The sequence below is a fragment of the Manis pentadactyla genome, chromosome 10 (assembly GCF_030020395.1).
Source record: "Manis pentadactyla isolate mManPen7 chromosome 10, mManPen7.hap1, whole genome shotgun sequence".
NCBI lineage: Eukaryota > Metazoa > Chordata > Mammalia > Pholidota > Manidae > Manis > Manis pentadactyla.
In genome coordinates this window covers 67146848-67164545 of record NC_080028.1, presented here as the reverse complement: position 1 = coordinate 67164545, position 17698 = coordinate 67146848, and the positions used below count along the sequence as shown (strand labels likewise).

At 32.1% G+C, this 17698-nt stretch overlaps 1 protein-coding gene across 2 annotated transcripts in view; it reads left to right on the top strand.

Annotated features, from left to right (window-relative positions):
• CAPS2 (calcyphosine 2) overlaps positions 1 to 17288 on the top strand; it is a 40578-nt gene extending 23290 nt beyond the window's left edge. For both annotated transcript variants that reach the window (XM_036930833.2, XM_036930834.2), the window contains exons 11-18: positions 625 to 720; positions 808 to 901; positions 3670 to 3788; positions 4859 to 4935; positions 6538 to 6692; positions 9661 to 9780; positions 11728 to 11824; positions 16108 to 17288. In XM_036930833.2, coding sequence (XP_036786728.2) covers positions 625 to 720; positions 808 to 901; positions 3670 to 3788; positions 4859 to 4935; positions 6538 to 6692; positions 9661 to 9780; positions 11728 to 11824; positions 16108 to 16283 — 934 coding nt within the window. In that variant the 3' untranslated portion in view covers positions 16284 to 17288. The remainder of the gene's footprint in view (positions 1 to 624; positions 721 to 807; positions 902 to 3669; positions 3789 to 4858; positions 4936 to 6537; positions 6693 to 9660; positions 9781 to 11727; positions 11825 to 16107) is intronic.
• The last annotated feature ends 410 nt before the right edge of the window (positions 17289 to 17698 follow it).

The window sequence follows — 17698 nt, the reverse complement described above, 5'->3', positions numbered from 1 at the left end:
AACAAAGAAGTGAATCTTTTAAAGAGATGTATTACTCCTAGAAAATTGTAAACCAATTAAAAATCAACCTTTGGGTAAGCTGCTTTTTTAAATTTTACTTTAATGGCTTAAATTAACAGTAGATTGTTGATAAATGCAGTAAAGCAATGAGGGTGATTCTTAAATCTGTTATCTCAGTCTTATAAACTTTCAGTAATACATAATGCTGATGTTCTTTGTGCATATTAAAGGTAAAGCAAGTTTTTAAAAATTACCATGTTTGTTCAGTGATTTGAAACTTTCTATGACAAACGTAATTACTGTATATCTTTGAGTGCCTTCTTGCAAGCTCAACATTTTTAAAGACCTGCCTTTTATCTTAAAAGACTATGCATAATTAGTAAGATGCATTGTAATATATTCATATCACTGTAAGATAAAGCTTTTTTCTGCATCCAAATCTTACTTAAATTGGCACTTGAGCAAGCTGTGCCATGTTTTCCCTGTGGCTTCCTATAGCCCTTGCTCATTGCCATACATTCAAGGGATTTATGCCATCCCTCTCTGACATGCACAATTGTAGTTTATTATTTAATTTGAAAATTTTCCCATTTGAAAGTCTGTGACATTAATCTATTTTTCTAGAAATGGACGTGATGCTTGCAGAGAACTGATTGGGTTCTTTTTTATTCATGACCAGTCCCTTACAGTTTATGAATACCGGCAGTTTGGGAAAAACAGGTATGCTATAAGACATTGTTATAACTTTCAAGATCATTACTTCTGAGAGAAGCTAATAACTTCATATTTTTGTCATTCTACTTCTAGAACAACTGTGCTTCCTTTTATTCAAAAACATGTTTATAGTCATCAGCATGGACGAAGAAAAGGAAAACAATACCAGCTTGGTGATTTTTATATTGTAAGTTATGTGTGTATGTGGGCAAATATTTTAATACCAGATGTTGGATTTTGTTGGGACCCTGTGGGACTGGAGATGCAGGGTTTCAAGCTGCCAGTATATTTTCTGTCTTCCTTCCTGAGCAGGGGCATTTGTATGAAGGGCTAATGGTTGATATGTCCCAGGAGGTTCTGCCTCTCAGGCCCAGATCCTGAGAGTCTAAATCTAAGTATAGCATTCATTTCCTGTAACACTGCCTCTCCCCACCCTCCCACCTGCAGTTTGCACCATAAGACCAAGAGAGCTTGTCTCTTTGGTACTTTTAAAGGCTCTGCAAGTCCACCACTGGGTAAGTGGTACCATGAGTAACACCCCCTAATGCAGTCTTATCTCCTGAGGATGCACATTTTTCTCCATACAGAGGGGCATTAGGACTGTGGAGCTATCATATATCTGATAGTTTATCTTCCTTGTGATTTCCCCACCTTGCACAACTCCTGACATATGTTATATCACAAGGATTCCCTAGACTGGGTAGATCACAGGTGATGTTATAATTTGTTTAATGCTCTTAAATTTTAAATTAATACGTTGACGTTATCTCAAAATTAAAATGCAGCATTATTCACAGTGATCATTCAAGTAACAAACATACTCATAGGCTAAGCATTGGAGAGTGAACTGTGAGCAAGTTAAATCCACTCCCTGCTTTTGTGGAGTTTACATTCTAATGGGAGACACAGACAGGACTGATTTGGGGAAGGAAAGGGAGTTCAGTCTGTCTTAACTCTAGTTCAAGGTGGGGGTTGGCAAGAGATGACTCAGAGTTTATTAAAAGCAGCCTTATGTTAAAGAGTTATCTAAAACATATTAGGGAGTCACTGAAAGATAAGAGGTGGATAGAATGAGGGGAGATGACATCAGATTTGTGATTGAGAAAAATCTGTCTAGTTACAATGCAAGGAATGGACTGAAGACCAGTAAAATGGAACTGATGGAATTGTATTAATCTAGGAAGGAGGTTATGGCAATCTGAATTAGGCAAGTGTCTGTGGCTCTGAAGCTAATTAGAAAAAAAATCATCAGGGGATAGACTCTAAAAAGATGAAGTGACTAGTTAGCTGAGGAGTTGGGAGTAGGGGAAAGCATTACATATTAAACTGTCATTTGATACACAATACATAAGTCACTTCAGGCTGCCTCTTGAGAGCTAGAGAAAATCAGCTCTAGCTCCTGTTTCACAACAGGATAAGATACCTGTAGCTCTGAGCTGCTGTCTCCAATAATGCAGTATAGTTTATGATTTATTCTCACTATCCCTGTTCCTTATTGAACCAGATGTGGAACTCTATTCCCTTTTATGATTTCTGAGAAAGAAAGATAAAGGTAGGGGGAGAAACAGGAAGGAAAGAAGTAAGGAAGGAATGAAACAAAGGGGGAAGGAGGAAGGTAGGCACTTAGGCAAGCCACACATAAACCATATATGTGATGCTTCCGTGGCAGACATTTTGAAGAGGATATGGAGAAAGCCTTATATTGCAGCAGTATAAGCAACTTACAGTTTATTATTATCTATTCTTATTCTTAAAAATATGTCCGTTAAACATTTTTAGTTGTAAAGGCCCACCTCTCTATTTTCTGGCTCTTTCTACTTCTTGCTTCTCCCCATAATCTTCCATTTCTTTATGCAGAAATATTCAACCTTACCCTTCTTTTTGTGTGTGTGTGTGAGAGAGGAGGTGGGTCCCTCTTCTGCTTTCGAGATGTTACTGGAATTTATCTTTTCATTTCTATATGTCCCACTAAGGATATTTCCTAAATACTCCATAAAAGAAATTTTAGTGCCAGCTGTTAAGATATACTTATATAAATGTGCACATGTGCCCATAGACACACATACACGAAAGTGTGCCCACATATCTTCATTCATACATATGCATATGTTGATCCAGATGCACTGGCAGACTGTGTAGATAAACCCTTATGCAGACGCATATGTATATACACTGTACATGCCTATGTGCATATCCCTGCACACATATCATATAGTGTCTATAATAGCTTAATAAAACAATTTCAAGAGAATTTATATACATTTCAAAGAATGGAGAACTTCTTATACTTAAGTACAAGTATTCTAAAGTAAATGCTCTAGGAAAAAAGGAAAGAGGAATCTCTTCCCTTATTTTCAAGAGAGATAATTAAGCCTCTTATTTTAATCCTGCATTTGTCCATATTTGACCATATTTATTTAAGCAACTCAGAAATTAAAATAATAACAATTTTCTAAGTTTGGATTAAGGATTTTTATAGGAATTTTTTCATGCTCTAATTAGTTTAAAATTAGTTTAACATTAATATAGTGTTTGTCAACAAAAGACCAAATGAAAGAGAGTGTGATCAATCTATCAGAGTTCATCAATTTGCAGTACATCATTTCGTGAATCAATAGCTCTATTTCTGTATTCAGGGATGTCATAATTTTGATTGAAATAACATCATTTCTTCCTCTGATTCTTATTAAAAAATTGGGTTTATTTTTTCACATGAATTGTTAAATCTATGATTGTTCTAATTGAGAGGTTGATTGGGAAGTCAGTTCCTTAATTTCCCTGTGTTCTTTACTCAAGTGTGTGTGGTTTCTAAATATTTTCTAAATATACATTTTTATCAGTATAAAAGTACCATGTTACATATAATTAAAATTAAATATTTAATATTATTATTAGTTGTATTTTACTTCTTATATATTTTCTAACTCTAAATAATTCATTTGTTAATTGCTTTAGGGTGCAAACTTGACATTTTTGAGTGCTGATCATCCCAGACTTCCAGAAAGCATAAAAGAAAACACATTACTTACACTTCGAATCACAAATATTGACCAGGTAGCTCTGAATTCTCTCAAGTAAGTCAAACATGCATTTGTCATTTTGAAAGTATGGGAAAACACTATTTTTTAAAATTATCTTAACATGAGATTCTATCCCAAAGCACTTTGACTTTAGTCAAAGCTTATATTTAAAAAAAAATAAAGCATAACTATATTTGTCTATTTTATGTGTTATCTTGTACTCAAATACACTCCATGTGAGGGAACAGTTAATATCAGGAAAAGATAAAATAAGTCCCATTTTATGTTGGTTAAAAGTACTTTATTAATTTGCCTGTGCCATAACACTTTTTTTAACCATATGCTACCAAAGTAATACATTTTAAAAGATGAGATATAATACAATACTGTAACAACTTTTCCCACATTTTCACTGTTATTTTCTTTTTAGCACAAAAATAATATCTTGGTCCTACATGCTTATAGCATTCATCAAAAAATTCATGAAAGCTATAAGCATTCATGGATTGATAATAGGAATAATAAAAAAAGCTACAAATCAAAAAATATTTTAATGAATTTTGAGTTTTATAAATCACAGAATATATATATGCTATTCTTCCTGAGTGTTTCTTGATGCTAAATAAAATTCTAATGACAATAATTGGTTTACTAATGTGCCATATGTACATTAGTATACCAATGTACATAGAGGCCATATTCTATAAATTGGCTATAAGGAAGTCAGTGTTTCTTTGTCATTTATTGTATTGCTCAAAGTAAGTGCAACTATTTTGGCTTTTCCAAATAACATTTTTACATTTTGTAGTTTGAAAGTTAAAGCTGCTTTTAAGTTTAATAGTCTTAATTAAATATTTTAAAAGAACATTGCAAAAGCTACAAAAATGAATATAATGTCTAAAGATAGTTCTTGAAAGGTGAAAGTCATTTTGCTCTTGATTTAGAATATTTAACCTTCCTGGGAGGGGGGTAAAGCAACAAACACAGGAGGGACTTGATTAATCTCTAGGCACTCTTCCAAATATGTTTGAGAGTTTGAGTCTAGATCAGGGAAGAGTTTAGAGTTTCCATGTTCAAGATTGCAAAACAATATATTTTTATCACTGTCAACATGCAAATTGCAGAACTGATTCTGTGGAACATGAGGATGATACAACTAATCAAGAAGCCAATGATAAGCTGGTCTTAAAGGCCATTCAAGGTATGTATCATTATTATGTGCTCAGTTTTAATTTTCAACCATTTTCTTTGTAAGCAATAAAGCAGTATTTTCCAGACATTTCTTAGTTTTATGGTACTTGATTTATATTTCCTGCCTATCTTTTTATAAGTTAATATATATATTATATCATTGTATGTATATACATATATATAGTATACATATACATAAATTATATATATATGTGTACATATTTTTAAATATTTTTAGGATTTCTCTTACTTTAATGATGCTATCTGATTGAATAACAAGTATTGTATGATTTATGAATTAAGGAATTTCAGAAAGTGCTTGATGTATGGGTTTTATCCATGAAATGAGTAAAATATAAGTGATATTTGTAATATAATAATTATCTTGTGCATTAGATGATATCCTCAAGAGATTTATGGTGGCCTGGTATAAAAAAAATGTTCCAACTGGCAACTGAAATCAGGTTTGGACTCTGCCATTCAGTAGATATATGACACAGTGTAAATCTCTTGTACCTCTTTTTTTCATTCTAAAATGGGATGATTATTGTTTTATAGAGTTGTTGTGGATAATAAATGAAATATATGCAAACTTTGGACACTAAAACATTTTACTAATTTTGTTTCCAGAATTCAATTTTGTTGCCACTAGTAGGCTCAAATAGAGTTCTTTTGTTGAATCTCATATTCAAGAAGGGAGGAAGGCATTAAACAATCACAGAAATTAACATATAATATCAAAATATAACATATTTTGATAAATTCTGATTTATCATTTAGAGATGATATGTGAATAAGAAGGTGAGAAACAGATTTAAAAGTTGTTGGGACTGGTATTTGAACTCTCAAATATTCTTGATGCCATTGTTAATAAATGGTTTTCTCCATTCTCTCATGTCTAATATATTTTTTGTCCTATGACATTTTTTTTTCTTATAATGTATTATATTGGATAACTGCTTTAGTAAACTTACCTATATTGCCTTAAGTGAAGGTGACACAACTGCCAACCGGAATCACTGTGGCAGGGGGAGAATGCCAGGGGCCTGAGGACATGACTTCTCATAGAGCCCTAGGAGGAAGGTTACTCTAAGTAACCCAAGGATAGGATAGCACTCCAAAGCCTTGATGGTATTTAACACATAAGTTGCAATTTGAAGATTTCAAACTATTTTAGATATTTTGAACTGACAATTTTTGAGTGACTTCCTGGCATCAGTTTTGTAATTCACTTGGTAACAGCAAAGAAAGAGGAAAGAGATTAAAGATGTGGGGTTGATAGATGAAGAGGAAGTCTGAAAAATTAAAGCTAAGATTTTGTCACATTTTTTTTCATGTTGATGAAGATAACCATGATTTTTCTCTATTTAAAATATATAACACTTTCCACCACACAGGGGTGCTATAGGTCTGGTATATTTATATGTGATTTTTATATCTAACTACTAAAAGCACAGTTTTCTCAAGTCTTGTCAGTCATACATATAATCTGGTTGCATATTCATATACTTTATATTAGGTACAACAACTTTAATTTTCTTATAAGGCAATTGCAATTTTGATACATTTGTACGTAGGAACAATTATTTTTCATCTCTCTTCTCCTAAACAGATGTGCTAAAAGAACAGCTGTGTAATAGAGGTGTTCGTATTTTGACTGGATTTGGAAAATACCTTCAACAAATGGACAAAGAAGGAAATGGACTTTTAGATAAAGCAGATTTTAAGCAAGCTCTAAAAGTATTTCACTTAGAAGTGTCTGAAAATGTATGTGCCACAGACAATTCTCTGCAGTGAATGATATTCTTAAGTAGTATTCTTCACATTTCTACTGAAATTTTAGTAGTTTGTCTCCTTCTTTTTGTCTCTTTATCAGTGTTAAGCTATCAGGCAACAAGTCCTGTTGATTTTTTGTTTCAGTGTTCATTATTTTTCCCATCTGTTTATTAAGAGCTTAATAGCCAGCATCATTCTAAGCTCCTAGAAGATATACTCTTTACTCTTAAGACCTTCATACCCAAGGGAAAGAAAGATATAAAAGATTACAACACAATAAGTTTTTAATGGAGAATGCTTTCAGAACACTTGGGAACACAATCCAGGTTATGAGAGAGAACATAGGATTTCTGGAGAAGGATATATCCCATCTGAGTTTAGTAGGATGAGGAGGAATTAAGCAGATAAGAGGGAAGGAGGAGTGTGAGTCAGACAATTAATACTTCACAAAAGGGAGAAGCAAATGTGTAGACATGAAGGGGAGAGGGAGGCCTGGTGCAGTTATTGCAAAATGTTCAACCCTTGCCCAAAGCTTTCACACATGCTGTTCCCTCCACCGGGAGTAATCTGCCACCAGACCTTTGCATGGCTGGATTTTCTCATCATTCAGGCTTTCTCTACTGAGAGCACTGCCCTGACACCTGCCTAAAGGAGCACCCCATCTGAACCCTGGTCCTCTGTCTACCACTTACCCATTTTATTTTCTTCATGTCACTTTGTATTTTCTGGTTCTGCCTTCAAGGAGAATGTAAGTCCCATCAGCAGGGACCAAGGTACTTCTGGTTCCCTGCTCTATTTATGATGCTTTGAATAGAGACCTAAATACAGCAAGGGCTGAATAAATAGATGATGCCTTAGTTTAAATGGATAGATAAATGGAAGGAAAAAAAAAGAATGGGGAAAAATATGCCTAGCAGGGTCCATTATATTAAAGCTTTGTATGCCACACTGAGAAGTTGGTATTTTCTTCTAAAGGTACATGAATTTGAAACACAGCTACCTTAGAGATTTCAGGTAAAGGATTCTCCTGCATTGATTTTCTTCCATCTTTTCAATTGGTCTTGTCATAAGATATGGTTAATTTTGTAGAAGAAACACTGTAAATTGAATTTATGAGATATAGGTTCAAGTTCTATTGAACTGTGTGATCTTAAATAGGTCTTTTAATGTTTCCGATTGACAGGCTCTGCCTGGGCAATCCAGACATAATACTGGTAGTCAGAATTGCTTTGAAGCTTAAATGAGAAAATTACACAGGAATTTGCCTTATTAACTGTACAATTCTGTGCCAGCACGATGTTGCTTGTCATTGTAGTGGTGTATCTGCCTTTTGTGTTTTGTACACATTTAACCTTATGGCTCACATAGTGACACACACTAGGGATCATCTAACCTTCATCTCCTCCTTGTATAAAAATTTAAAAAGCAACAATAGAAAACTAGAAAGACTTGATGTCTTTATCCACAATCACACAGGTAATTAATAACTGAGATAGAACTAGAACCCGGGTAATGTGAGCCAGTCTGGTACTCATTGTGCATCACCACAAAAATTCTCTTTTTGATTTGCTACATTTTTATAATTAGATTCAGGAATAAAATCTAAAATAATTATATAAGACTTGTAACCTAAGTAGAACATATATTATGAAAATATGAGTAAGCTTCCCTTTTTCTCAGTTAAAAAATAATATTCCCAGCTTTACTGTCATGGGAGACTGCCAACACAATGTTTGGCAAAAACAAGAACATAAAAGTCACCAGACTGGGTCTAACTGTGGAATGAGTTTTTCGGAAGGCATAGTCATTCTCCTTGATTTGAAATTAAAAAAATATTGATATATACACAGCCTAATTTATATAAACATTTGATCATGAATTTTGATCATTTTTTTATCTGAATTATTTTTCATCCTCTACTGTATCTTAGAAAGAAAGAATTGTATAAATTTGTTGCCACTTTTGGTAAATTATTCAACTCTTGAAAATTATTTAAGCTTCAAGCAATGTCTTTTAATTTTAGTCTTCCATGAGTTGGATGAGCAAATTCATCTTCTTTGATTCATATTATGATTTTATAATTCATATTATGATTACTTATCTTATAGACACTTGAAGTCTGTATCTTGTACAAGGCATTATGACAGACAAAAAAAGTATATGGGTTGTTGAGAATCAGGGAGAGCCAGAGCATCTTAAGATTAAGTTTTTCTTATTAAACTTTTAATTGAAAAAATTAGGACGAAGTAGAAAAATTTTTTTGAGCATCCATCATTTGTCATTATTCAACTTACTAGATATTTTTTCTACATTCTCAACTTGAAACTATCAACTTGCCTGAAACGTTGAAAATATATTTACCTGAGTTTAAGGAAATCTCATGCTATAATTTCTGTTATTAGGAATTCTCTGGGTAGAACATTCTAATAAATAATGCATTTGCTAAAGAAGTAGTGGCAATGATAGAATGAAAAAGCTGGCATAAGGAATTCACTCAATATAACAGTTTTCAGAGCAAATTATAAAATAATACTAAACTCGTTCAAATCTTATATACTTCCAAGCATGAAGACTGACAGAAATACAATTAGTGGTGTTAATTCTATTGGAGGCATTCCAGAACCTGAAGCAACTTTCTAATTGTCACAGATATAATACATTAAAAATAGTTCAGTGTTCAATTTCAAGTAAATGGTAAGCCTCTTTCTTTTTGTATAGAGAGGAATTGAACTTGAAAAGATAAAAGTTCTTAACTTTACAGAAATGTCCATCACAGAGTTCTTTTAAACAGCTTTTTTGATGTCTTTGCTTGGACTTACATGTAACTTTGAAATTGTCTTACTATGTACACTACCTTGTATAGGGCTATGAAAGATGTAATAAAATGCTATTATGATGATTAGTGTTGTGGCCATATATGACAAAGGTGTAACAATGATCTCTGTGTGATTATTTCTAGGATTTTGAGTCTGCATGGCTAGTTCTGAATGGCAACGACAGTGGCAAGGTTGATTATGGGGAATTCAAGCGTGCCATTATTGGTGAAATGAATGAATACAGGAAAGCATTCGTTCAAAAGGTAACTTTGTTAAATATCTTTCAAATAGGTTAATTTATTTAATAGGTTGGTTTATTACTTTAAAACTTTAGTAAATTGCCATTGAAAATGTTTTAAATCCCTTTACCTGTAATGTATTTTGTGTTCACTAAATCACAAAAACACATACACATAAAACTATCCAGGATAAAACAAGATAACTTATGCACACATTTTGGGAAAGTATTATAAAAGGAAAATAAAATCTGAAATCAAATTTTGGTTCACAAATTGCTAGTTCTCTAAATTGTTGGCTCCATAAATTATCATCTATATAAATGTTATTAAATATCTCTGAGCCTCAGTTTCTTATCTCATAAAACTGGTGTAAGGATTGAATGAGATTATACATGTAAAATTAGCATTGTGGCTGTTCAAGTGTTAAAGCTCAAACATGTGCTATCTAAGAATGATGACTAAAAGATGTTTTTCTGGTTTTTATAATATGCATGCTAAATGTTCAAATCAAGATTAAAATCACCATGCTAAATTGGAATTAAAAACAGTAATCTCTGATTTTTATAGAAAAGTGCATATTACTCAGGTTGTGGGAGCCTTTTAAATAATACAGTTTTAGAGCTTTATAAGTAATATAGGTTTCTTTTTCTTTTGTAAATGTATATAATATAAAACATACATTTATCTAATATTGAAACAAAGCTGTTTATAGAGTAATAGAAATAATTAGGTTAGATATACATCTCAAACAGAAAATATAAAAATCTTTATTGGCCAAAGACATGATAAAAACCTTAGGTTAAACAAATTCATCATATAATATTTATAAATTTGCATTTATTTATACTTTACATGCCCTGGTGACAGTTTGAGTATCAGGAGTAGAACTGGAAGGTTATCTCCTTCCTAAGTATTTGTGCTGAGAATAGAGACCCATCTAGAATTATGAAGTACTGTAGTAGTTTGCTGGGGCTGCCTAGCAAATACCACAGACTGGTGACCTAGCGGACATTTATTGCCTCACAGTTCTGGAGTCAGGAAGTCCAAGGTCAAGGTACAGGGAGGTTTGGCTTCTCCTAAGGCTTCTCTCCTTGTAATTAATTGACTGTCTTCCTTCTGGGTCTTCACATGCTTTCAGTCTGTGTGCCCATGTCCGAAACCCCTTACAAGGAAACTGGTCACTTTGGATTAGGACCCGCCCTAGTGATTCCATTTTAACTTAATTACTTCTTTGAAGGTTCTATCTCCAAACACAGTCACATAATGAAGTAGTAGGGGTGAGGGTTGAAACAAGTGAATTTGGGGGGGTACAGTTCATTCAATAGTGGGTGTCATATTTCTGTGAACACTTTTTGAACAAACTTGATTCTAGTTTGGACACTTCTGCAAATGTGGGCCCTTCCTGTGTAGTGGCCATGTGTTTCTATGTACTCACTCCCCTTCCCAATACAATATTTTATACTTTATGATACTCAAAATGGAATTGAATTAGAGGAGCAATAAAACAACTAGCATTTCAAAAAGAAGTGTTGCGTTTCAGGAAATAGAGTAACAAAAGCCATTTAAAAAATATTTCACTTCCTCATTTATTTTAGTGATGAAATATTTGCAAGTTCACTTTTTGAGTCACAGTAGTCCAGGCAATTTGTCTTGGCCATGTATCAGTTTCCTGTGACTCCTTGAGCTGGAAGTCACCTGAGAGGTCTTTGACTTCACTCTTCAGTGTGCAGAGGAAGAAAGCCAGGTTAGGTTACTTCCTCAAGGTCAGGAAGTAGAACTAACACTCCAGAGCAGGTTATCTAATAGTATGCTCCCAAATCTTTCTCCCTGTATTCCTTATGCTTCCTTCATGTAACAGTTCAGTACTTTTACACTGTAAAAGCTCAATAATAACCAACTACAGAGTAGAAAATTTGGTTCTCATGTCTAATGATTTCATAGAAAAAAGTTAACATTTCTTTCTTTATTTAGGCCTTTATGAAACTGGATTTCAACAAAACTGGCAGTATACCTATTATAGACATAAGAAAATGTTATTGTGCAAAACAACATCCTCAAGTAATTTCAGGTAATTATTATGCCAAATGCATTAGATTTTTTAAGTTTTAGTAAATAAAAGTAGTATCTTTAAGTTATACTACTTTATAGTGTGGACTTGAGGCCAGTAAGGGAGGAAATTAACAATTATTTTTTAAACAGAAATGTGAGAGAGATTTGACCTCCTTCATTTAAAAATTCTTAGGTCTACTGTCTATACTTAATTTTTTCTTTGATGTTTATAACTGAGCTTGAACTTTTATTTCCTATTGAGGAGATAGTAACAATTTGAGTTAGAAAGAACCGAATAGATTTAGAGAACGGGTAATTATATGTGCAACTTCTCTGAGTTAGTTTTACTGTATCTGCTTATACTTGGAGACTAAAGGCAGAATGAGAGAATATCTTTCTTTAGAGATGGAGGTATACACACAATGAACATACATATGTCTATCAAAATTTGAGGATATAAAAAAATATCTCAAAGTACAGATATATATATATATATATATTTTGGCATGTTGCAAAGTGCTGGACATATATCACATTATTTACTCTTCATCTCAACCTAAGAGGTATGCATTATTATGCTCTTCTTGCAGATGAAAATGCAGATGTACTCTTCCTTCCCTTCCCTGCCCCCTGTAATCTGTCCCACCCAAAAGGATCAGTGTCAATCTGCTCTGGGGTCTGGGCAGGGTTTTCTCCTTCCATGACACTGTCCACTTCTCTTCTGACCATGGGCTCAAGGACATTGACTTTAGCAGCCTTCACTAGCTTTGGTCTACTTAAGGATAGTGGGAATCACATGTCTATCCATGATTTGCTTCAGTGCAGGATGACACAATGTATAAAGTAAATGCTTCCTTGATCAGAGTATTAAAGGGAATCTTAACTGTGTTACTCTTCTCTTGAAAGTTCGATGCTTCAATTTTTTTCAGCTTACGATGTGTTTATCAGGACATAAGCCCATTTTAAGTCCAGGAAGTCCTATAATTCTAGAGCTTCATTACCTACTAAATTAATTGTTTCTACTGACTTTAATCTTTACATAACTGAGTTATAAACAAATTATTATAGAGAAAGCATTTGGTCACAGTAACTCCTTTTTTCATTACATTTTCCTCTATAGAGGTAACAATTATCATTTAATATATATTTCAGTCCTAACTTATGAATTTTCATATCTGTATAGGTACTATAAAAATCTAATACTTTTCCAAGGTTTTATTTTTGGACATGAAAGGTACACTAAATATATTGCTATGTAGCTTGCTTTTTACACTCAACAATATGTTTTAGAGCACTTGCCATGTTAATCTACATTGATCCACGTTTTTCTTATATGCTGCGTATTATTCCTTTTTACAGTCAGTATACTACAATTTACCTAGCTAGTCTCCTAGTAGTAGACTTTTTAATTTTTAATTATTAATGTGCAACCAATGAAGCAATGAATATGATTATTTGTGACTCCTTAGGCCCATTTTTTGCCTTTTCATTGGGGTAATAGCAAGATGAAGAATATCTACATTTCAAAATTTTAATTGATACTTCCAAATTATTTCCCCTACCACTTTTCTAACACTTAGATTTTTGCCAATCTGATAAGCTAACAAATGTTTTGTGCGCATTTCCCTGGCTATTGGAGAGGTTAAACATATTTTTGTATATCTTTTGACCAGTTGTAATTTATATTACATGACTGTTTTCTTTCTAAATTATAATTTTGGTTATGTACTGTTAAATACTGTAGAATATATATTATTAAAATTCTAGAATTTCCTTTTTAATATAAAAAGGAGATACAATATAATTACTTTGCTTTATCATCATTAACCCTTGTAAATGGTTTATTTATTACTTATAACTGTGAAGTAAAAAAAATCAACAGGATTTGTTATGAAGGTTAAAGCTAATCATCACTGGCTTCTCAATTTCTGATGTCAGAGCTTAATTTACATACCAATGACTTTAAATGAACTACAATTGCCATACAAAATTTTTAGTTATTATTTAAATGTATTTAGCATATATTTCCCTTTAAACCCATGTCATTCTCTGCACTTCCTTTACTTAGTCTTACTAAATATAGGAACAAAATAGTTTACTTATTTCAAAATTAGGTAACTCACCACTCTATTTTTTTCTCTTTGACTTCTCCCCTCTAATAATCTTAATTAAGTTTCTTAAGTAGCGCTAGTTTTATTATGTGTCATTGAATCATTGGTGAGGGTTTTATTTTTGCTGTTGTTAGATAAGCCTTTGCTAGTTTAAGAAATTCCATACTTTGTCTTTGCATTCACACTAAGGAAGGTAAGCAAGGAAGCTAAACAACCTTAAAAAGTGAAAACCTATTACTGCTTTTGAAAAAGGAAAAAAAATCCTTTATTGCTATCATTTCAAATTATAATCTATTCACATGCCCATCTCTGGGTTATAGATTGCTTAGAATTTACAACTAACTTCAAATTAAGAATCTTATATCACACATAATTAATTAAACTATAGAAAATATTTTCCTAAAAAAAAATTCAGCTTTAATAGAAATATGGCTTCCTAAATGTATTTCTGTGTAATTGTATTAGAAATTTAATATTATTTATTAAAATACTTTTAGGTCTCTAAAAGGATGAAAGAAGGGTTAGTTACATATGATACAAGGTAGGAATTTCCTGGGTGCAGATACAAGAAAGCTAAAAAATTCTTCAGTATTCAGAACATAAATTTAAACAAAAAAATGTTTTTATTATTAAAAAATAGCATTAAAACTCATCTGTTCAAAAATATGGATGGGAAATGGGAAAATTTCTTCTGCGACCACGTGTATATTTTTACATTGATTCCATCTTGATTAATTTTATCCTTGACTAACAATCACAAATTCACTTTGTTTTATATTATCCTCTCTGCATAGCACAATTATTCAGTCCTTGTTTATTCAACCTGGCATTTCTTTTATGAAATAATAGCTTGTTCTGTTTTTCTCATGTATATTTTTAAAAGACAGCAATTATTTGCTATTCAAAGCAGATTTCATTCTTTTATTTGGAAGATACTTTACAATGAATTATTCTCTAAGTCCATTAGAGAACCTCTGGTTTTTGAGAAAGATCCAACTCTTATCCTAATTCTTTCCACCTTGTTAGACAATTAAAGTGGTCTTCCCATTTAAATCTGTCATTTTAAAATTCAACCTGACTTTAAAATGACTTAAAGAGTCACATAGATTTTTCCAACACTTATTCTGCCTTTATATATGGGCCTCTGTTTATTTTCATTGTGTACTGTCTGACATCTTCTATAGCTTTTTTTCATATTTTAATTCTTTGTTTCTTAGTAAAAAGTTATTAAATGTCTTTTTCCCTGTTCTCTGCCAAGATCCTGGGAGTAGATCGAGCAAGGAGGGTGGGGGTAGAGGGTTTGGCAAGGTAATGAGGTGAATTCTGTGGTGGTATGCCTTTGGTAGCGGTGGTCAGTGAAAGCTTCCTAGAGAAATGTATTTAAGCTGAGAGTCCTCCTTCCCTTTAACTGTCTATAATATGATCAAAGCTACTTACTTAAATAGCTTATTGTTCTCTTTCTAAATTAAAAATCATATGAATTTTTTAAAAAGGATGAATCAGATTTTTATGTTCTCTCTTTTAACAAACTAAAGAATTACATTTTTTTTACATATGCAGTTCTCAATAGCATCTTCCTTTAGTATAAAATTAATCATATTCAATATGACCCAGTGGAAATAGCCTACTTAAAATGAGAAATTAAAAGAGAATGATTTAATCAAGTGGAAGTTCTTCTAGCAAAACTTTTCAAAGGCCTCTGAATCCTGTGTTTGCAGTAATATTTTCTAGCTGCAGTGATGAGTAACTGATACATAAAATAATGAAAGCCTGAATTTATGGATGCTTTTCATACACTGCATTACTGTGTTAGCCTATAAATCTTTGAAATTTTTACTTGTTTTCTTCTTTCCTTATTTTGAACGTTTATGAAGTTCAGTCCTCTAGAATATTAGGAAATATAAGAATATCTATAGTAGTAACTATTATTTTGCCTATACATATAGGATATACCCTATCAGAAGCTTTAAAGATGTCTCAAATATGTATAAAGTCATCACTATTAAATTCCAGTTCATGCAAGAAAATGTTTAAATAAATTAGAAGGTAGTTTGACATAAGATTTCAAATTGTTGAAAAGATTTTATGAGGCAAGATTTTCATTAATATTTTATTAAGTATTCCTTTGTCATCATCAGTCATTTTAGTAGACTTATAAGAATATTGTTTCATAGTCAGTACTATTTTACAGGCCATTCCACAGAGGAAGAAATCAAATCATCTTTTTTAGAAACATTAAAAGATGCTTGCAGCAAGTCTGATGAAGTATCATATGGCGAATTTGAAGATTACTATGAAGGCCTAAGTATAGGGATAGTAGATGATGAAGATTTTGTTAGTATCTTACGTACTCCATGGGGGATTTAGTTTTTTTAACATAACTAGGGCATCAACACAAAGCATTTTAAAGGAGAGATGAATGTAGGTATGATCAAACACTGGAATATATTTCTCTTGCGCTCCTTTTCTGTTTCTCACTTCTCCTTGGAAATGCAGAGAGAACTTTATGGGTTTGTTTCCAAGTTCATAATTTTAAAATATGTGTGTTAAGATGACATAAATTAGAAAAGAAACAGTGTAAAAGACTGGTTTTTTTTTGTCCTCAAAAAGTTTAGTCTGGAAAGAGAAATGTTCAGAAAGATAGATGAAGAAGGATGTGTATGTTCACATGAATGTCCATATGTTTGTAAAGAACTTTTTGATTTATTATTTACCTTGAATATATGTTAAAGGTTATATATTATAACATATATTATAGCATAATATATGTTAAAGGTTATTTATTAACCTTTATAGGAAAGATGCTCTATATCAGTCTATATGAGAGACCTATGTGGTAACCAAGTTTCTTGTTCATTGCTTTTCTGCTACCCATTCTCTGAAATATAATTGGCATCATTCTCAATTTAATAAATTTGGCCCAAAGCCTATGAGATTGAAATAGCTTAACTTGTTTTCAAACATATGAAAATGGTAAAGCATGTAAAAGATATACAGGAAAAATTTTCCATTCAGTGTGATTATAGACGTTTTCTTTTGTAACAGAAATATTTAGAATGATGGAGTCTTATCCCTAAAATGCTAAATTATATGCTGTGTTTGTTTAATAAAGTACAATGTAATTATTCTAGTGATGAGTTCTATTCATTCATTTATTCTATTTTTGTAACTGCAATTATTATTACCTTCACAGAAACAACACAAAATTCAGGGTGGGGGTGGGATGGGAGGAGGAATGTTTTCTTAGATTTTTAACTAAAGATCTCAAAAAGTGCATTATCACATATATGGAATAAGGGATAGTTAGTAATTCTTAACCAAAATGCAAACAGATACTTTGTGTCCTAAAATCAATATATGCTATTCTAAACATCTCTTCTTGGTATATTACAAAATAGAAGTATTTTCTTCAAAACAGGTAATTATTTAATGTAATATGTTGTAAACTTTTTTTTTTGAAATTTTTTTCTCTGTTTCTCACTTCTCCTTGGAAATGCAGAGAGAACTTTATGGGTTTGTTTCCAAGTTCATAATTTTAAAATATGTGTGTTAAGATGACATAAATTAGAAAAGAAATAGTGTTGAGCAAAATATAAAGTGGTTCAAAATGAAACTGAAAACTTTGTAGAATATGACTTTTGGTATATAACTTTATTTACCTATACCCTTGATAATATTACCAGAAATGTATGTGAATCCAATAAATTCAAAGCACTACTTTTTCAAGATTTGAGAGGGTACTAAAACTCACTGTGAAAATGTCAGAAAGAAAGTATGTATGA